Below are 22,756 nucleotides of genomic sequence, written 5' to 3'. Positions count from 1 at the left end.
CAATAAAATGGTCCACAATTGTTTGTCTCCTTGTTGCAAACTCAAATTGGCGATGGCTGCCCCGATGACACAATACACCACGAAGATTTGGCAGAAAAAGACGATTTGTGTTTTAGGCACACGTTCTCCACACCACACCCACAAGGGTTGTTTTTGTAAATCTTGCACAGAAGAACTAGGTGAAGGAGGAGTGGTCGACGTAGCTGCGTCTGCTGTGTGAAAGGGCATGATGGTCACTTCTTTTTATAGTCGATGACTTGCGAAGCGTCGATCCAAGAATCAAAACTGGGTGGATATCCTTTCCAACGTACTTTGACTTCTATGACACGTCGTATGCCCACTTTACGGGTTCTGCGTTCGAGAATGCTTTCGATGTCGTACACGTCGTCTTCTTTTTTGGTGACACGTTGTAACTCGGGCAAATAAAACGTTCCTTTGAGCACTTCTCCGTTCATGTCTTCCAATTTATAGACGGCAGGATGACGGCCATGCACTCGTCCAGTGACGCGAAACAATTCGGTCGTCCAGTTAGGTAAGTAACCTTTGTCGAAAGTGCGTTTGGTTTTGCCAATGCGCACCCAATCTCCTACGAAAAACTCTCCACTTTTCTTGGGGACAGCCCTCGTCGGGGACGTACCAAACAGGCGCTCAAACACCAGCACTTCGTTCTCTGGAGTCACTTCTTGCGGGGCACGTTCGATGCTTCGATGGTAAGATTGGTTGTACGCTTGCACCAGGTGCGGTAAGATGTCGATGTACTTCACAGTGTGGTGATGCGTAAAATATTTCCACATGCGTTCTTTCAAAGTGCGTTGAAAACGTTCCACGATGCTGGCTTTGGTTTCGGGATTTTCGGTGGTAAAAAAATGAATGTCACGTTTCTTTAATTCTTTTTGGAAAGCTTGGTTCAGAAATTCGGTGCCTTTGTCCGTTTGCCATCGAAGAGGGTGACGACCGCTTTGTTTCAACACCCGTTGCAGGGCTCGCACTAACTCGCTGCTCGATTTGGAAGTCAAGGGTACGACCCAGGCAAATTTGGAAAAGACGTCGATGACACAAAACAAATATTTGTAGCCACGATTGTAGCTGGCCAAATGAGAGACATCGGCTAAATCGGCTTGCCATTGATGATCGATGCCTTCCACTCGGGTGCGACTTCTGGCAAACTTGCGTCGAATGGGTTTGTGTAAAGTGTAGGTAGCTTGTTCTTGTAACCATCGTTGCACTTGAGGTAAACGGAGACTTTTCAGTCGCGTTTTGGCAGCACGATACAATTTTTGAACTCCTGCGTAACCTGCAGGATGGGAGGGATCGTAGTAAATGCTGGCTAAGACTTTTTCCATTTTTTGTGTTGGTTGGTGTGTTAATAAGACACCCACTCTTGGAGGATGCTACTCTTTTTCTCTTGGGGTACTTTCTTGGATTGCAATGCTTTGCGTGTGCGGCCAGCAATAGGTGTCGAAGAGGAGAAGGATGTCTTAGCGGGGGATATCGGTTCTTGTTTCACTTCTGTCTTCACTTCTGTCTTCACTTTCTTTTTCTCTTGTGAGGAAGAAGGGGTGGCCATCATCTTTTTAATCCATCCAATTCTGGAGGTAGGTGGTGTTGTTAACTTGCGTACTTTTTCTGGTGGAGTTGAAACCCTTCCTCTTCTCCTCCTTTTTCTGTCTTGGTCACGGGTACTGGTGGTACTGGTACTGGTACTGGTGCTGGACTTTTCATCAAGGTCTTAAAATCTTTCAGAGTGGGTAGAGCTGTTTCGTCTAAAGCTTTCTGGTGAAAGAGTTGCAGTCGTTGCAAGAGTTGACCGTACTTTTGCGATTTTTCTGTTTCGGACAAATCTTGGCGATCCATCAAGGACTGCAATTCGTGTTGTAACTGGGACATCTCGCTCAAATTGGGATTGGGAGGTAAATGCGGGGTGTGTTGTTCTTGCCACCGATGGTATTCCATCCATCGTTTGTAAGGCACTAAAGCTAGTTTTCGTCCTTCCATGGGGTTGTCAGGGGTCGATTCTGAGATCTTGGAACTTCCGAGGCCTTTTTATCTTGCTCCCACCAGTCCTCCCAACATGGTTCCCAAGACTCCTTTCAGTATGTGGCCTAACAAGAGAGGTAAAATACCTCCACGTTGCACTAACATCTTCTTTTTTTGACGAATGGGAATTTTCTTTTGAACCATTTGGCGAAGAACGTGACGATGTTTGCCTAAGCGTTGTTTCTGGTGTTTGGACAAAGGGATCGTGCCTTTCAAAACGTTCAAACAACATTCGCACACGGTATTGATGACCTCTTTGGAGGCTGTTTGAATGAGTTTTTTTCGTAGGGGTGGAGAAGCTTTGGACAGGACAGATAACATGTCCCCATGTTTGGCTAAACGTGGTGGCAGTCCTTTCCTTTTCTTTCCTTGGGGTTTTCTGGAGGGTGACATCTTTGAGTCTTCAGGAGCACCAAAAAAACACTGATACCTGACTTGGTCACAGGCCTTTTTTATACTGGAACGCGTCGCCACTGATTGTCTTGACGTCGTATTAGTTTGAGGACAGGCATGACACGTCGTGCAGGGGTACGTAACGGACTAAATCGAGCCAGTTCTTGCTTGGACAAATCCAGTAAACTTTGTAACATGTCCGATCTTTCTTGAACTTTGATTTTGGGAGAAGGTACTTTGTGAGCAGCAGCCACTGCCACTAAATTGGAAGGTCCTGCCACTGGGGAAGTTCTTTTGGGGGTCATCAACGGAGAAGTTCTTGGTGTGATCAACGTCTCCAAGTACTCTTCAGGTCTGGGTGTCATTAACGGAGAAGTGGACAAACGTGAAGCTGCCGGAGACGCAGTCACTGCCGTGGCAGGTCGTGGTTTGCGAGTGTAAGGTTGCGTCCTGGCCGAAGTGCCTCTCTTGCGACTAGTTTTCTGTGGACTTTTCTTTTTCTGGGGGCTTCTTTTCTTTTTCCGGGGTGGTGGTGTCTGGTCAGAGGAGGGTCCTGCCACTGGAGAAGTTCTCCTTGGGGACCTGGTCTTTTTCTTCTTGGGGCTTCGATGGACTTTTGTCTTGGGTATAACTTTGGGGGCATTAGGATCCCATCTTAAGAGTGAGCGAATGATGACCCCTCCTAGAGTACCGCTCCCTCCAGGTTTCAAAATGATTTGTTTTTTGGTTTGAGTGTCGATGCGGGGATCGGCCAGTTGGACCAAAGCGACTTTGTTTCGATCGAAAAAGCGTTTGGTTTGATGAGGAATCTGAATGATTCCTTGGAGTAATTGACGTGCCGTCACCGTGAACCATCGTAAGACTTCTTTGAGACTAGCTTCTAAGACACGAGTTCGTGTTTGTGGATCTTTTTCTCGACTGATGCCATACAAGGCACGAATCAATTTGACGGGAAGATGCGACTGAAGGGACGTCATGTTCGCACTGAGAGTGAGACAGACGAAAAAGGGTCTGAGGTTTTTATAGATTTTTTTATGGGGAGTGAAATGAAGTCGAGGACGGAGACGTGTACAGGACAGGCCCTCCGTCTTGGCACCAGTGGTGAAACAAGTGGGTACGAAATCGCAAATCCTCGGGAGTCGTAGGTTTCAAATCGACGAGTAAATAGGCGTGTGGAGTTTGAGTGGCATCGTCGTACGCCTGAGTCAGCCAAGGCGTTCCTAACTGTTTGGCTAAGACTTGCACTTGCGATTTATCTCGAGGGCTTTTAAACAAGACCACGTAATGCGCATTGAGACTGATGGTGCGATGGGCTTTACTTTGTTGAAACAAATTTTGGGTGATGTAAACGACACTGGCATTACGGTGATGCCCTTTGCGCGTGAACCACAGTTTAATTTCTTCTTCGTCTTCTCCTAACATGTCGTCGAAAATGACCAAATGGGTTAGACGGGAGTCAGAGACGATGCCGTCGTCTTCTTTAGGAATGCCTTCCACAAACACGATGGAATCGCCTTGACTTTCTCGCAAGAGGCTGTACGCCGATTGCCACTCTTTGTAACACCACACGATTCGTTGAGGGGGTCGATCGATCAAATGATGTTTATGTTCGATCAAACGTTTGACGAATTCGGTTTTGCCTGAACCGCTAGGTCCAGCAATGAGCATGTTAAAGGGATGGCGAAGATACAAAGCCTCCCAACTGGCACGATCTAAGTGTTCGTCGATGACTTTGACAGTAGAGGAAGAGGGAGCAGAGACAGCAGAGGTAGCCATGGTGTGAGAAATGTCACTTGTGACACGAAAAACAAACAAGACAAGAGTTTATATACTTTTTCAGAACACGTTTATTGAATGTTTCAAACATGAATACGAAAGACAAAAATGCATAAAAGCCAAAGGCTTAAGTACAAGAATAAAAGGCACATGATAACCATGAACGTGGAATAAACACAAGTGTCTGTACAACATGTTTTGGGTAAAGTTCTAACCAGTTCTATAGTAGGGGTAAGGTCACACAAGTGTCCTCCCGAAAGGGTCTTTCAGGCCTGTCCACGACAGTCCTGTCCTGGGTGACGGGTTCTTCTGGCACCGTCACTAACACAGGTTGAAAAGTAACTTTTTTCCTTGAATAACTCTCGTGCATACTGGGCCACCTCTTGTGTCCAAGCCTCAAAACCCTGGTCTCGGTGATGTCCAACATTTGACTCCTAACCAATCTGGTTTCTTCTTCGTCAACGACATGGTAAGTTACTTCAATGAACAATGAACTATCGATCTTGCCTAGAGTTCCTTTTCATATACAGACCAATACCGACGTGACCGTACGGTAAGGTGAAGTGATTGGGAAGTCGCACTCGCTTCTGGTATACAATTTGATAGACTTTTTCCAAGGGTCGACTGACGATGTGGTGAGTGGGTAAACGTACAATCTTGATCGGTTGATAGGTGGTCACTTTAAAGTTTCCATCCTCTCCCGATTGCAAGGCTTCTTTCAATACCCCAAAGTTGACCACTCGACTGGTACGATGATTCAGAGTCAGTCCTTTCACTTTGCACGTCGTGTGCACTTCTCCTTGTTTGTCCCGGTATTCGTAGCCGTAATTTTTGGGACCACCACTGACGAAACTTAGAATCTTGTCGTCGGGATGCTCGTCTGTCCAGGCTCCTAAACGGTCTCCTTCGATGTCAGGGTGCTGTTGAATCGGGTGATGGATGTAAATGCAACTGTCCGTGTCAAAGTACAGGACGCGTTCTTCTAACAGTTCTAAAGCTTCGTACAATTTTAAGCGAGCATGAGCTGTCACGTAAGCCGCAATGATGACATTTCCAAAAGGGTCGTCTTGTACAAAGTCCAGATCTTCTTCGTAATTGACCAAGATCAAATCCTCTCGAACGACGTCCACGTGTTTCATGTATTTGGTTTTGTCGTGAATCATCTGGAAGTAGCGGGAAGGTTCCGTCAAATATTCCGTCTTGGGTAAACACGGTCGTTGTGCCATTTTACCCCACAAGCAATTTAACATCACTATGGCAAACGATCGCCTGCCTTCGTTTTTTTCGATGTGGTCTAAAGAGATGCCTTCTTGTGCGTAGTATTTCTCTTTGAATTGTATTTGGTCTTCGGGAGTGTGACACCAGGAAGGATAGCCGCTGGCTTCTTGTTTCAGTTTCAAAAAGGCATCCACGTAGTCGGCGAAAATGCCTTTCTGAGTAGGGTCACCCTTGTGGTACTGTTGTGTCTTGGGAAAGTGGCAAATTTCGTACACTTCTAACAGTTGGTATCCCATGTCCAGAGCTTTGAACAATTCCACGCTGACCCAGGTTCCCGTCAAGGCACGTTCTTCCTGGCTGTGATGGCAAGGTTGGTCCTGGTTGCACGTTTCGGCACAAGTACGGCACAAGGGAAACATCAGTTTGCCTTGACAATGGTGAGGTAAGACGGGATGGTATAGGTTCGTGGGAGGCAAAACTTTACACTTGATCAAGCCTTCGTATTGTCGAATGTTTTTCAGGTCGATGTGTTCCGTGAACAATTGCGGGTGCCCTACAGGAAAGCGACAATATTTGCACACGTAGGGATACAGCGAATACACGTCCAAGTATTTGATTTCTTCTCCTTTCTCTTCGTCGGCTTGGTACAGCAAACAGGTGGCATTGGTCCTTCCTCCGTACAAACTATCCCTCGGGTTCAGCGGGTCCATGAACTGGTAACTTTCCACGAGGCGTTTAAACTCGGGATCGGTTTTCAAACGGTGATCGTACTCGTGTTCCCACATTTCCACCACTTGGTATCCTTGCTGTTCTAACTTTAGGCGTCGCTGACAAGTGTCCTGGTACAAGTCTTCCATGGTTCGTTGCAAAAACTGATTTTTAGTGTCACGGTTAGGGTAACAGACGGGACATCCGTGAAATAAGCAACCGTTAAACTCGTACACGATCTTGGGGTTTTCTAAGTCCCAGCCATCGACCGAATACGTTCCGATGGTCTTTTCGCCTCCTCCGTTGCGGGCATGCTGAATCCATTTGTCTTCCTTGTCGCACAAGTAATGTAACCAACGTAGGGCTTTGACCGAGTATTGACGCTTGACATAGTGGGTCGTTTGAGGACTGATGACAGCCACGGTGTTTTCAGGCATGAATCGTTGGCGGTACACTAAGGAACACGCTTTAGCAATGGTGCAAGCTTCTTTCAAAGGATCGACCCCTCCGTGTTCCATGAACAGTTCTCGAAATTTTCCACAGCAACGTCGTAAAATGTCCACGTCGGAACGACAATACTTTAACATTTCTTCCTGAAAGTCGAAGGGGTCAGAGGCATGAGCCTGGTACCAAGCGTAGAAATCTTCTCGTTGTTCGGTACGCATGTTGTCGGGGTCGTAATAGTGAGCCTCAGGTAAATGGGGTAGAACGGCATGTTGATTGGCTTCCGTATTGAAAAAGTGTGGAAAGTACCCTTTAGCCATTTCTGTCATTCCAAACATTTTAGGCATTCGACTCAAAGGCATGGCCAAGTAACTCATCGAATCTTTAAACTGTACTTGTCCCACTTGCATGAAAATGATTTTGGCTCCGTTCAAAGTGACTTTAGGACGCTCGGTGCCTTGTTCCGCATAGTACCTCAAAAGAAACTGTCCATCGTATCCGGAGAAATTGTGAGCCATCACCGTGGCATGACGATGACAATCTGCGTAACGTTCGATGTCCTCTTGGCTCCACGTCTTGTCGATGGGGTCTAAGACCCATTGGGCAAAATCGGCTAACGTGTTTGGTCCCGGAAAGATTTTTTCACGTCCTCCAGGAATCTTGCTGCAGTGAGGGCAATGACTGAAGATAGGTTCTTGAATGCACTTCTCGCACGCTCGATGAGCCACGCAGAAATTAGGGATGTGAATGCCAGTCTCTTACATGCATTCGAAATCGAAAAAGATGAAATTGCCTTTCTTCTTGTGACCGTCCTCTTTCTCTGGTGGGGGTTGGTATTTTTGCACGTAACATTCGTGTTCCAAGTCCACGATGTGGTGACAAATGTGACATTTTTTCTTTCCTCGACATACGTGTGCCTTGGCATTGTTGGTAAGTATGTCTTGTCCACACGTAGGGCACAATCTCAGGAGTTGACAAGCACATTTCTTCTGTGAACCTTGTGTTTTCAAATGTTGCTGGTAACAGGCAGGGCTGACAAACGTGCGCAGACAAGTCGAACAAGGCACTGGTTCTTCGCTCAGACAGGGTGGAGAGGCCAAACATCCTGGGCATTTCAATCCACAATGCTTGTGTTGCTCTCGATTGTTATAACCATAATCACATTTCTCACAATAATAACTGTATCCCAGGAATCCGGTGATACTGGTAATGGTATCGAAATGGTCATCGTGATAATAAAGGTGAATGTATTTTCCGTCCTTAAAATCCTGGCCTCGAAACAACAGAGACCCGCGCATTTCTTGAGGGTGCACTTTCAAGGTGTAGCGTGGAACTAGGGCATCTTGCAATTTTTGCATCTCAGGAATGCCACAGGGTGTGTCTTTGGACAGGCCAGCTTGTTGCAACAGGAGTTCTACTTCGTTTCGTTGTTTGGTTCGGTTCGATTTTCGAATGTTCTCCCAGGTTCTTTTCCATTCTACCGTGTCGTTCTTGTTGGCATAGGTTCGTCCCACCACGATGGCACGGGCTAAGCACATCTGGTCTTGAGGGTTGTTAATTCGGACGAGACTTGTTTTGGTGTTGCGAAGGTCGTCCACCAATAACATCTTTTTGCGTCCTGTCCCTTGAGGAAGAGAGACGTGAGCCATTTTCAGTGTGGCTTTACCATCGGTGATGTCAAACTGGTCATTAGATTGTTGTACGTGTTGAATCTTGTCCATGACTTTGGAAGGGGTTAGTTCTGCGGGTCTGCTAAACTCGATCCAAACAGGGGATTTCAAACCGTCGTGATCTATGGATAGTGTCAAGCGATCGTGTTCTTTGGGTTGACATTGTCGCTTGAGTGTGGTGAGCAAAGAATCCCACATCTCGGTGATAAACCCTTCTGCTTTCTCCAATGGTACGTCGGCCTTGAAATCTTTAAACTTCACCGTGTAGGTGTAAGCCGTGGTTCTAAATTTTCTAGAGGAGCGCTTTTCCGTCTCTCGAATGGAATAGTACTTTTCAGGGTTGACTAAGGGTGGTGAACTTGGTTTAGAGGGTTCGGATTCTGGTTCACTCATGTCCTCTTCAAAATCACTGGCATGAATTTGTGCCAAGATTTCGTCCCTGGTACGAGGCGATAGATCACGTTTCTGCCTCTTACTTTCTTCTTCTTCTTTCTTCTCGAATGAATATGATCGTTTCATCTTGAGTGCAAAACGTCAAATGACTCAAGTTCAAACACCATAGACTAATTTATAGTCATGGCAAACCAGCGTATATAAAAAGGGTGTGTCTTGTCCTTTCACTATTCATTTCACTCTCAAACCGAGCACAACGATGGAAGAGACTACCCAGATGGAACGTTTCGTCAGAGCTTTGCGAGGGGTCATTAGAAAATTCTCTTCAGACCAGCCGACGGACTACTCTCCTTCCTTTCGAGATAAGAGTCAGGATGCTTGCTATATCTGTCAGAAGAAAGGGCATTGGTCTTCAGAGTGTCCAGACCGTCAAAAAAGAAAAAACACAGGGGCTAAAAAAGACAAAAGTCAAGATACCTGTTATTATTGTAAAGAAAAAGGACATTGGTCTCCAGATTGCCCAAAAAAGAAACAAGAGGAGTCAGAAGAAAAGAAGGATTCTTCAGAAGAAGAGAGGGATTCTTCGAAAGAAGAGAGGCATTCTTCAGAGGAAGAAGAGGAAGAAAGAAGACAATTCTATTTAAAAGAAGCAAAGAAACAGGAGAAGAAAAGAAGAAGGGAAGAAAATGAGGAAAAAACGGTGAAGAAATTCAAAAAACAGAGAGACTAAACAAGGAGAAAGAAGAAGTCAATGAACTTTTAATTAAAGTGTTCTGTGGTGAATTGTGAATTGGATTGTAAAAAATGGATAAAAGAATACATGAATGATATAAGGTAAGTGTCTTTGAGTTTTGATTTTAAAATAAGAAGCTACACTCACGCACTCATACACAGACACGTACTATAAGGGTAAAATGGGTGGGGTTTATTTTTGAGTTATTGGCAAATTGAAATTGTATTTCTTTTCGAGAAATGTGGGTGGCCCTGAAAAGGGCCTTTTTATTTTAGTGTAGGGGTGAGTTTAACCAATCAACTTTAACTGCCTTAAGCCTTTGCCACGGCCAAGGCCTACTTCTGATGATTGGGTTGAAATCACTAAGGGTGGTACGACAGGCTTAGTCACAGGGTTGGCGTGTTTAGCTCGGGAAGGTCGTATTCTCTTCGGTCGTGATAAAGAAGTCTGATACATTTGTTTCAGACTTCTTAACTCCGCTAAAATGTCCAACAGTACCGTAGCCGTTTGATTTTCACCCTCTTGTTTCTTTGCTGCTACTTCTTCTTGCTGTTGCTGCTGTTGTTTTTTTCTTACCTCTTCTTGTTGCTGTTGCTGTTGCTGTAGGAGAAAAGCTTGTTCCGCTTCCTTTTGTCGTTGCATAAATTTCTCCAATTCTTCTTTCTGTCTCTGTCTAAAATTCTCCACTTGCGGTAATGAAGAAGGTAACGAAGGTTCCGGAATAAATTCTTGCGAGGTAAGAAAATCCACAAAATCCCAATTCACCTCTTCTGAAAGTAAGTCCGGGTTCCCTTGGGCAGTCTCTCCTGCTGGTGCACCCCAATGGATCGTTTTCTGAGTTTCCGTCATGTTGAATCACTGTCGCATAGATTGACTGCACACAAGCGCTAGCGAATCTATATAGACCAACTGACGTCACAGACTACTATCTTCGGATTGGATGCGGGCTGACTGAATTTTGTAACGCGTGTTTGGATTGGTGAATGAACTCAATCCGTTTCAATCCTGCCTCTACCTATAAATAAGCGCAGTTCAGTGCATTGATTCACCTGTTCTCGTCGCTTCAAGATGTGGACCGATGTGCAATCTTCTACGCTTGTGTCTTCCATGATGTTCCGGACGGACATACCCATGTATGTCCGATCCAAGTGGACCGTTGTCCACAGGACAAACACCAGCCTGTGGATACGTAGGATCTACGTAGAAAGACAAGGATGCCTGAAAAGAGTGCTGATTTACGGACCAACAGTGAGACGTAGCCTAAGGACAAGAAGAAGACCAATGCGGTACCATTTATGTTAATGAATACATTAACATAAACCCAAAGGCCCTTTTCAGGGCCAGCCATATTTCTCGAAAAGAGATAGCCTTTCCATTGCCTACCCCTTTTTTTTAATTTAAATTTAAATTTAAATTTAAATTTAAATTTTAAAAAATTTAAAAAAAAAAAAAAAATCCCAAAAGCCAAACTCTATTCCCCATGTTAATTTCCCTTGTCCCTAGACAGACCCAAACTCTATGTTAAATTCCCATTGTCCCTAGAGTAACCCACGATTTTTCTCCATGTTAAATTTCCATTGTCCCTAGAGTTGCCCAGGGGTCTTTTTAATGCTAAGTCCCATTGTCCCTAGGGTGCCCCACCTTACTACTAGCCAAGCATCTTCCATCTAGTGTTCTTGGCATCCGTCCGTCTACGGGAGACGATGGCGTAGCTCCAAAGTACGCTTTTGCTTATCCTTCTTTTTAGCTCTCTTTTCAGCTTGTTTTGTTCTTCTCTTTTCCTCTGCGTTTTGAACTCCCTGCCTGACACCTAGACGCCAGCTGGAACGGTTGTTTGCACAGCTCTCCCAGTCGTTGACATTGATGTTTGCTGTCTTCATATCCTTCTTGCAAACATCTTTGTAGAGCAGGTGTGGTCGTCCAGTTGGTCGTGCACCTTCTGCTAACTCCCTATATAACAGGTCCTTGGGAATGCGACCTGGGTCCATTCTCTTGACATGGCCGAGCCACCGAAGGCGCCTCTCGCTGAGTATGGAGAACATGCTGTTCATGTTGGCGCGTTCTAGAACCTCTGTGTTGGGTACTTTGTCCTGCCACTGGATGTGCAGAATGCGCCGCAGACATCTCAGGTGGAAGCTGTTGAGTTTCCTCTCGTGTCTTGCATAGGTGGTCCATGTTTCGCTGCTGTAGAGAAGTGAGCTGAGCACGCAGGCTTGGTAGACACGCAGTTTGGTCTTCTCTGTGAGGTTGGGGTTGTTCCAGACCCTCTGGTTAAGTCTGGCCATCACTGCTGCTGCCTTGGAAATCCTGCCGCCCACCTCAGAATCAATGGAGAGTGAGCTGGAGATGTTAGACCCGAGGTATGTGAAGTTCTCGACAACTTCCAAATTGTAGCCATCGATGGAGACAGAGGGAGGGGAGTCTGTGTCCTGTGCCATGACATTCGTTTTCTTCAAACTGATGGTCAGTCCAAATTCCTTACATGCATGGGAGAGGCGGCATACCAGCTGCTGAAGTCCATCTTCCGTGTGTGATGTCAAGGCTGTATCGTCGGCAAAGAGCAATTCACGGATGAGTACCTCTGTGACTTTAGTCTTAGCACGGAGACGGGCGATGTTGAACAGCTTGCCGTCAGCCCTGGTATGGATGTACACTCCCTCGCTGCAGTCCTTGAATGCGTACTGGAGAAGCATGGAGAAGAAGATGGCAAAGAGCGTCGGTGCAAGGACACAGCCTTGTTTGACTCCGCTAATGACTGGGAATGCTTCAGATGTTGCGCCATTGAAGCACACTGTGCTGTGCATGTTCTCGTGGAACGACATAATGACAACAAGCAGACGTGGGGGCAGCCGATCTTCTGCAGGAGTCTGAAGAGTCCACTCCGACTAACCATGTCAAACGCCTTCGTCAGGTCTATGAAGGCAATGTAGAGGGGCATCTGCTGCTCGCGACACTTCTGCAGCTGACGTAGTGAGAAGATCATGTCTACAGTTGACCTGCCGGCTCGAAATCCACACTGGGACTCTGGGTAGACGCGGAAGGCTAAGATCTGCAAGCGCGCCAAGGCAACACGGGCGAAAGCCTTTCCGACGATGCTGAGGAGGGAGATGCCCCGATAGTTGTTGCAGTCGCTACGGTCTCCTTTGTTTTTGTACAAAGTGACGATGTTGGCGTCACGCATGTCCTGTGGGATGTATCCCTGTTCCCAGCAAAGGCAGAGGAGTGTGTGTAGGGGCTGGAGCAGTGCTGGTTTTCCGCTCTTGAGGACTTCAGGTGGAATGCCGTCGCTTCCAGGAGCCTTCCCACAGGCAAGGCAATCGATGGCTTTTCCGAGCTCTTCCAGTGTGGGCTGTGTGTCTAGCTCCTCCATGACAGGCAGGTCTGGAATGGCGTCCAGGGCAGTTCCAGTGACATTGTTTTGGGTTGCATATAGTTCGAGATAGTGCTCAACCCATCGCTGCATTTGTTTCCACTGGTCTGTGATGACTTCACCCGTTTTGGACTTGAGGGGGGCGGTCTTGTAGCTGGGGGGGCCTGTCGTCTTTTTGATACCCTCATACATTCCTCTTGTATCCCCGGTGTCAGCAGCTGTCTGTATACTGTTGCAAAAGTTCAGCCAGTAGGTGTTGGCACAGCGGCGGGCGGTCTTCTGGGCGTTATTCCTTGCAATCCTGAGGGCTTGTAGTGTTCTGGGGCTAGGTGCAGCCTTGTATGCCAGGAGGGCTTTCCTCTTTGCCTCAGTCACGGGTTCCATCTCCTCCCAGTTTGCCTCATACCAGTCGACATTCTTTCGCTCCCTCTTCCCGTAAGCTGTGATGGCTGAATTGTACACAAAGTCACAGATATGGGACCACTTGGAGTCAATGGTGTCATCAGGTGTCACTTTGGTGAGGGCTTCCTTCAGTTTGCTGATGAACTGCTGTGTTTTCTCTGGGTTGCCTGCACAGCAGGTGTTGATGCGTGGGTGACCCTTCTTCTTGGCGTGGTGCAGCTTCTTGGGTAATATTCGCACCTTGCTGGCCACGAGGGAATGGTCCGTGTCACAATCGGCACTGTGGTAGCTGCGGGTAAGGAGGACACTGGCCAGTTCTGCACGCCTGGTGATGACGAGGTCTAGCTGGTGTAATCATTCATAATCCACCCCCTTGTGTAGCCATGCATCTTCCATCTAGTGTAATCATTCATAATCCACCCCCTTGTGTAGCCATGCATCTTCCATCTAGTACAATCATTCATAATCCACCCCCTTGTGTAGCCATGCATCTTCCATCTAGTACAATCATTCATAATCCACCCCCTTGTGTAGCCATGCATCTTCCATCTTCTACGGTTATCATTCTTCTTCCACCACCTACTGTAGTCATTCATTATCAAATCCTAATGTAAATGAGATATTTGTTTTCGTTTAGGACATGTTAGCTTCTAAGTGTGTGATGTGTATGTCTATCTGTAAAAGTAAGTGTCATCAACCACTGAGTAAAATTTATCAGTACATATTTTTAATATGATATATCAAATTTAGCAACTGTATTTTCGGATCAAATAATACAAAATAAATACAAAATCGATAATTAAACAAAATGTACATCATTTCCTTTCTTATTTCCTTTTCGTAGACTATACGTTTACAAGTGTAGGGGTATTATATGTTACAAGTGATGGGGTATTGTATTGTTACAAGTGTAGTGGTATTGTATTGTTACAATTGTGGGGATATTGTATTGTTACCAGTGTGGGGATGTTGTATTGTTGCCAGTGTAGAGATATTGCATTGTTACAAGTGTAGTGGTATTGTATTGTTACAAGTGCAGGGGTATAGTACTGTAACAAGTGTAGGGGTATTATATATTGCAAGTGTGTGAGTATTGTATTGTTCCAAGTGTGAGGATATTGTATTGTTACAAGTGTAGGGGTCTTGTGTTGTTATAAGTGTGGAAACATTGTATATTACAAGTGTGGGGGTATTGTATTGTTACAAGTGTAGGGGTCTTGTATTGTTACAAGTGTAGTGGTCTTGTATTGTTATAAGTGATGGGGTCTTGTATTGTTACAAGTGTAGGGGTCTTGTATTGTTACCAGTGTAGGGGTCTTGTATTGTTACAAATGTTAGAACATTGTATATTACAAGTGGATGTTATTGTAAATTACAAGTGATGGGGTATTGTATTGTTACAAGTGTAGTGGTATTGTACTGTTACAAGTGTGGGGATATTGTATTGTTACAAGTGGGGGGGGTATTGTATATTGCAAGTGTAGGCTTATTGTGTTGTTAAAATTTTAGGGGTATTGTATTGTTACAATTGATGGAGTAATATATTGTTACAAGTGTGGGAACATTGTATATTACAAGTGTGGGGGTATTGTATATTACATATGTGGTGGATATTGTATTGTTACAAGTGTAGGGATTTTGTATATTACAAGTGTAGGGGTATTGTATTGTTACAAATATATTAGTATGGTACTGTTCCAAGTGCATGAGTATGGTATTGTTACAAGTGTATGAGTATTGTATTGTTACAAGTATATGAGTATGGTATTGTCACAAGTGTGTGAGCATGGTATTGTTACAAGTGTATGAGCATGGTATTGTTACAAGTATATGAGTATGGTATTGTCACAAGTGTATGAGTATGGTATTGTTACAAGTGTATGAGAATGGTATTGTTACAAGTGTATTAGCATTGTATTGTTACAAGTGTATGAGTATAGTATTGTTACAAGTGTATGAGCATTGTATTGTTACGAGTGTATGAGTATAGTATTCTTACAAGTGTATGAGTATGGTATTGTTCCAAGTGTATGAGTATGGTATTGTTACAAGTGTATGAGTATAGTATTGTCACAAGTGTATGAGTATGGCATTGTTACAAGTGTATGAGCATGGTATTGTTACAAGTGGATGAGCATGGTATTGTTACAAGTGTATGAGAATGGTATTGTTACAAGTGTATGAATATGGCATTGTTACAAGTGTATGAGTATGGTATTGTTACAAGTGTATGAGCATGGCATTGTTACAAGTGTATGAGTATGGTATTGTTACAAGTGTATGAGTATGGTATTGTTACAAGTGTATGAGTATTGTATTGTTACAAGTGTATGAGTATGGCATTGTTACAAGTGTATGAGTATGGTATTGTTACAAGTGTATGAACATGGTATTGTTACACGTGTATGAGTATGGCATTGTTACAAGTGTATGAGTATGGTATTGTTACAAGTGTATGAACATGGTATTGTTACAAGTGTATGAGTATGGCATTGTTACAAGTGTATGAGCATGGTATTGTTGCAAGTGCATGAGTATGGTATTGTTACAAGTGTATGAGTATTGTATTGTTACAAGTGTATGAGTATGGTACTGTTACAAGTGTATGAGAATAGTATTGTTACTAGTGTGTGAGAATTGTATTGTTACATGTACATGAGTATGGTATTGTTACAAGTGTATGAGTATGGTATTGTTACAAGTGTATGAGTATGGTATTGTTACAAGTGTATGAGCATTGTATTGTTACAAGTGTATGAGCATGGCATTGTTACAAGTGTATGAGTATGGCATTGTTACAAGTGTATGAGTACGGTATTGTTACAAGTGTATGAATATGGTATTGTTACAAGTGTATGAATATGGTACTGTTACAAGTGTTTGAGTATAGTATTGTTAAGGAAATTGTGTTTCTAAGAGCAGTTGTTTTCTGTCATTAGGCAAAAATTATTTTCTTATAATAAAATACAAAACAGACATACGAATATTTTCTTATAATAAAAAACAAAATAGACATACGAATATTTTCTTATAATTAAATGCAAAATAGACATACGAATATTTTCTTATAATTAAATGCAAAATAGACATACGAATATTTTCTTATAATCAAAAGCAAAATAGACATACGAATATTTTCTTATAATTAAAACAAAATAGACATACGAATATTTTCTTATAATTAAATACAAAATAGACATACAAATATTTTCTTATAATTAAATACAAAATAGACATACGAATATTTTCTTATAATAAAATGCAAAATAGACATACGAATAATTTCTTATAATTAAATACAAACTAGACATACGAATATTTTCTTATAATTAAATACAAAATAGACATACGAATATCGAGAGTGAAACTAAACTATATCTAAGTTGTATTATTTCTTTCACTTTCAGTAGTAATAACGATGGCATTTTCTTTTATTCTAAAGAGATTGATAACTGTTGAAATTCTAATTTTTAAATCACATTCTTTTCGTGAAAATGCTTTTTTATTCAACAATGCACAGACATTTTCCGAGTTCATGTTAAAAATTAGCCTTATAACTTTTCAAGGCAAAATATTGAGAATGTATAGTTTTAAGACATTGACAAATAATGCAAGAAAACAATACACCAATTATTTTGAGGCAAGTCGTCAAGGATATGTACCCATATTTTTAAAAGACACGTATCAATATGATATTATGTAGCAGGGTTACTGTGCACACTGATAAAATCGACAAGAGTCTATACCCATCGCTTTACAAACGCTTATCAATACGGTAAGATTAAACCTATATTGCTATATGAGGTGTCCTAGATAACTTAGTGTGGCAAGCAGACGATCAAAATGGGACTTTTATTCCTTCTACTGGTAGTTTCCATGTTCGAAATGTGGAATATAATTGGATGCATGCAAGAGCTGAAAACATAGTTTAATTGTGGTATCTGGTTCTCTGCACACGAAATATGGATATTCATGTAGAGAATTACTTTGACAACTGTTGTTTATAAAATTGTGCGTTTGCAACATTACAGTCGAAAAAGGCAAAATAAATCAACTTCCATCCTTACAGTACCCCGTAAGCTACATTCTGGCTCCTGAAAAATCGTATTTGATTCAAAATATAGTTTTTGAACAAAAGGTTAGTTTTAAAATGTACGGAGTCTGCACAACGAAAACTGTCATTCCTCGAAAATAAAAATACCACGTGTCCCTCTGATATGAATGACTGACAAACTAGAGTGATGATATGTAAAACAAAAATAATACTTTTTCCATGTTCTGTTTACTTGATAGTTGGTCCTTTATCTTGTTTACTGCTTTCTTATTGGTGTTGAAAAAAGTGACGAAAAGTTAGAGATTTATAATTGTCTTGGTGAGGAAAAAAAGGCAAGTCCAGACATATTTCTGATAACATTATATTTACAAACTGTATCTTATTTTTATATTTATTAATACCCAAATGTAACCCCTGAATAAGCTTTACAAAAAAATATTGACTTCTGGGTACAGACAACTCTCCTAGGCATTTACCGTATGTTTCAGTTCATCTCTTGAATCGCTTATGGAATTGGCAATTCTTCAAATTAACTCTGCAAGCATAGTAATTTGTTTTCTTCTGTCAATAATCTATTAAGAAAACGGATACTTCAGTCTTCATTTTCAAACAATCACTAATACCAAGATGCAGGGTTTAAACACAGTCATAATAAAATTGCTTTTGGGGGTATCGATTTTTTTGTTGCTGATTGTTACATGAAAGAAAACCCAAATAACATTATTTTGCTTCATTATCACTCATACCGCATATATGTTTTCTATCACTTGACATATCAGATGTAGATAAAATATAAATTTAAAAGATGGTTCGAATACATTCGGTTATGGGTACAACTTACTGAATTTGATCACATAACGTCGTCATATAAAAACATACACATTTGTGAATACGATAAAATGAGGTAGCTGATTAACACGGTTAGTCAAGAGTCGTATACATTTTTTATGAGACTGACGTAAAATAATTATGCATAAAGAATCAGTAGTCATAAGTTCTCGATCGTAAACATGAGGCTAATTTCAGGCATGGAAGATTTCTCGCCAAAACCCTTCCCCTCTCATGGTCACTGTTTATACCGATGTTTTAACACTAACTTATGAGAAACATTAAAATTAAAGCAACCTGCATTGACTAAACGTTTATACGTCTTTTCTGTTGTTTTTGTCGCTCCTGCTGGTTTTCTTCTTCATCTCTCACAACCAACATGTCTTTAGTCGAATACTTTCCCGGTAAAATAGTCTCTCTGAAATCGATTTATAAAGCGCAATGAATTAAAATGAATTTGTTGCTGTGGAAGAAATGTTATATTTAAGGTGAACTTACCTTCAATTTCCAATCTGTTCCGAATAACGCCATTCAAGCCTAAGACAAAGGTAATATTAACTGAAATGTGTGGCATTTGATATACATGTCACTGAAATGTGTGGCATTTGATATGCGTGACACTGAAATGTGTGGCATTTGATCTGTATGGCACTGAAATGTGTGGCATTTGATCTGTATAGCACTGAAATACGTGGCATTTGATATATATGGCACTGAACTGTGTGACACTTGATCTGCATGGCACTGAAATGTGTAGCATTTGATCTGCATGGCACTGGACTGTGTGGCATTTGATCTGTATGGCACTGAAATGTGTGGCATTTGATATACATGGCACTGAACAGTGTGGCTTTTGATCTGCATGGCACTGAACTGTGTGGCATTTGATCTGTATGGCACTGAAATGTGTGTCATTTGATACGCATGACACTGAAATATGTGGCATTTGATATGTATAGCACTAAAATGTGTGGCATTTGATATACATGGCACTGAACTATGTGACATTTGATTTGCATGGCACTGAAATGTGTAGCATTTGATCTACATGGCACTGGACTGTGTGGCATTTGATTGATATACATGGTACTGAACAGTGTGGCTTTTGATCTGCATGGCACTGAACTGTGTGGCATTTGATCTGCATGGCACTGAAATATGTAGCATGTGATCTGTATGGCACTGAAATGTGTAGCATTTGATATACATGGCACTCGACTATGTGGCATTTGATCTGCATGGGACTTGTGCTGCATTTGATATACATGACACTGAACTGTGTGGCGTTTGATCTGCATGGCACTGAAATATGTAGCATTCGATCTGCATGGCACTGAACTGTGTGGCATTTGATCTGCATGGCACTAAAATGTGTGGCATTTGATCTGCATGGCACTGAACTGTGTGGCATTTGATCTGCATGGCACTGAAATGTGAGGCATTTGATCTGCAGGTCAATCCGCTCCAACTTCTGTTGACAGTGTATATTTATGTACGAAGAAGAAAAACTATCCAGAATATATACAAGGCTCAAAAATATATAAAAAGAACAAAACAAATAAGAAATACCTACTTATCTAGAAAGGTATCGATCATCTAAGATTACATTTTTTATTCACCCGTCACACCACGCAAAAGAGCCTGGTATGATTTGGTTTAAAGAAATCATTCAGAAGAGATTGTTTGTCATAGGGCGCATTATTTTATGTTCTAACTTTACATCCCAGTTATAATCGTCACTGCAAGAAACCAGAAATATTAATGTATTTACAGCACAAATGAAGATGGTGGATAGATATAATAATAATAATAGCGAACAAATTTACACACTGGCTTAAACATACCACTTTTGACGTAAAATTTGTGTGTATTCAGTAGTTAAGAACCCGACCTACTTACAAGAGACTTGTAGGTTGTGATTTATTCAGTTGGGAAAGTAGTTAAGAACGAAGAATAATTTTATAAAATTAAATTAAATATAATTGAACAACAATTCCGCTGTGTGTCCTGTCTCGCTTAATCCACCTTAATATAATCCAAAATCGCAAGAGAAGTACGTTCTTATGACCTTGTTACTTGCTTTGTTCGTGCAGAGCTATACCCTCAAATATGAAAATACCAATGAAGTTTTATAACTCAAACTCTAACGTTGATTCCCACGTCAAAGGACAACGCTATCGGAATAGTGACCATGTTGGCCTACAACTGTATGTGCTGTTTGGCATTTGGTACAACGAGATTTATGGCAGTATAATTTGACGGCTATTAGTAACAGCTACACTTTATTATACATTATTTTGCCTATATTGTATCTAAAACAAAATTCAGTATTAAACTTTCCGGTGTGGTCAAGTCCCAACAAATCATAAGCTAATTTAAAAGTATGTTCAAAGACGAACTCAAGTTGATAAAGTTCTTGTTAACGTACATCTTTGGGGAGGAGAGCTGTAAACAAAACAACGTGTCCGAGATCTCCAATTTTATTTCTGGTCACGCATCAAGGCCAGATTACTCACTGTGCACTGTAGCCAAAATACACACAGGTAATCACACCATAATGATACTGTTCCAAAGAAAAAACAATTTGCTTTAAATAAAAACCAAGAATCACTAAATCTAATGCAAGGATCATCAGCAAGCAAACAGAGGAAAAGTATTCTAAGAAATAGATTGCACTGCATTGCGGGGTATAGACCAGAAAATAATAATTGTGGCATCAGCCCATCTGCACATATTATAAAAGCGATTGGTTCTGCTTCAGTTTTTCAGAAGTAAATAACTGTTTCATTAATTTTTTTAAAACAAAATTTGTCTTTGCAGTTAATCATTCTTCTCAACTTCCAGATCATCAACATGAATCGGAAAATCACAGCGGAAGTGTTTGTTTGCCTGTTCATGCTTGTGACCGTTGCTATGGGAGTGCCGTTTGGTGGCTCTGGAGATCTACGTGATGAGTTCCAGAGAGCACCATTAATCCGCTATCCGAGTTTACAAGATTGGAGAACCGGACTAGAAAAGAAAGATTTTGGCTTGCAGCATGATGGGCTAGGATCAACCAGTTCTATTAGAAGATTTGAAGATTGGAAAAATTTTGTGCGCCCTTATTTGGCAAGAAGGGCGTTTATAACGAAAAATTTCGGAACACCATATGTGTAGAGACTGAGGTCAACGGTTTACATATGTGGAAAAATTCAAAAGGATTTTATATAGAAGGCGGAAAAAACATGTCATGAGTTTACTTTCAAAATAAAACCACTTTAATGTGTTGCAGTGCAATGTCGTTCCAACTGTCATCATCAGATTTATTTCTCTTTCGAAAAGTTAGGTCTGGAAGAACGTTTTTGATATCTTTCTCGAAAAGAAACTATGAATTTAGTAATGGATACCAATAATATGAAAAAAGGAAAATATTTACCAAATTTAAATATATTTTGCTTTTGACAAAAAGAGTTGGAAATGGAGTTTGCGTGCAAGTATGGCTAGCAGACGATTCTATCGAGCAAAGATAAGAAAGTATTTCCTCATATTTGGAGACATTTGGACTTTTTTTGGTGCCGTAACCTTAAGATACCATTTTGTAAAACAAAACAATTTTACGAGGGAAATTTCTTCACAAAAACAAACGGACAAACTTAATTTCTGCTGTTTTTGAAATCATATCATTTTATTTCTGAAAATGTTGGAACAATGTATTTTTGATGAATAAAAGTTATCTACAAATTTGTATTGTTGTTGTAAGCCATTGCTGAACTTTATCTACGAAGACGGGTGTTACGACTCTATGCTCTTAAATTAAATAACAGAAATGAGTGAAATACAACAAGCTTTGTAAAAATTCAACAAATAATTTATTTTCCTAGAATGCAAAGTGAACATGAGACAAAAGAACTTATGGTTTTGCGAATTAAATCCCAAAATAATCCAAGAATTACGACACAAGTCCTAATGATTTAAAGTTCTGAATAAAATTCAGTAGAAGTCCAGAATAAATCCAAAACCTGAAGGCGATGATGTGTTTTGGTAGCTTATAGTGTGTAGCTTATAGAGTGTTGACAGTCTTTTGTTGAATCACAGTAATATATATATCAAGGTTTAAATTTATTATAAACTCCAGTGAATGTCTCTGTCCATGAATGTTTTCAGAGTACTTTTGTATTTCAAGAGAAAATAATCACTTTAATTCAGCAATTTGAAGAAATAAAATTTCCAACCCAAAAATGAAATACTGGACACAACACATAATGCAACTTGAAAGTTTGATCTTAAAGCACGCCTGAAAAAAAACTCAGTTACAAGATTATGTGGTTCTCTGCTTGACCTCAGGTCACAGTTAGCATTTTTGAAAAAGAAATAACCTTCTAGAATGATCCTGATGTTTACAAAATAAAACCATAACCTGGATTATGTAAAATCACTAAGGAAATTCCAAAACCTAGACCCTGACCCAAATAAACATATTTATTTTTCTTGATAATAATTCTGATTTTAAACCCATACACATAGAGAATAATTTAGATATACATTAGTTGTTTAAACAGAATAAAATAAAAAAGTCAATATGGGTCAAGCAGAAATTAACTCAATTTGGACAAGGTCATGTCCAACATATAATATTATTTAACAATAGCATGTAATGAAATTTAAAAACAAAGTATAAAAAACTAATAAAGAATAATGTAAATTAAATATACATATCAACGGGCGTCTAAAAAAGCAAAACTAAATCCTTT

General features: G+C 41.2%; 1 protein-coding gene across 3 annotated transcripts in view; it reads left to right on the top strand.

The window, feature by feature from the left end:
* Window positions 1-21,750, top strand: part of LOC149776307 (uncharacterized) — a 99,012-nt gene extending 77,262 nt beyond the window's left edge. For 2 of the 3 annotated variants that reach the window (XR_016416209.1, XM_089942326.1), the window contains one exon: window positions 20,847-21,750. Coding sequence is in view for 2 of the 3 variants with exons in the window: in XM_089942326.1 (XP_089798452.1) it covers window positions 20,847-21,182 (336 nt within the window). In the remaining variant the exon portion in view is untranslated. The remainder of the gene's footprint in view (window positions 1-20,846) is intronic. The other variant, XM_089942327.1, reaches the window with a different exon arrangement.
* Window positions 21,751-22,756: the final 1,006 nt, after the last annotated feature.

Source organism: Sinohyriopsis cumingii, chromosome 18, assembly GCF_028554795.1.
Source record: "Sinohyriopsis cumingii isolate HCF-2022 chromosome 18, ASM2855479v2, whole genome shotgun sequence".
NCBI classification, from domain to species: domain Eukaryota; kingdom Metazoa; phylum Mollusca; class Bivalvia; order Unionida; family Unionidae; genus Sinohyriopsis; species Sinohyriopsis cumingii.
The sequence above is the reverse complement of the archived record's forward strand: the minus strand, read 5'-3'. Positions and strand labels throughout refer to the sequence as shown.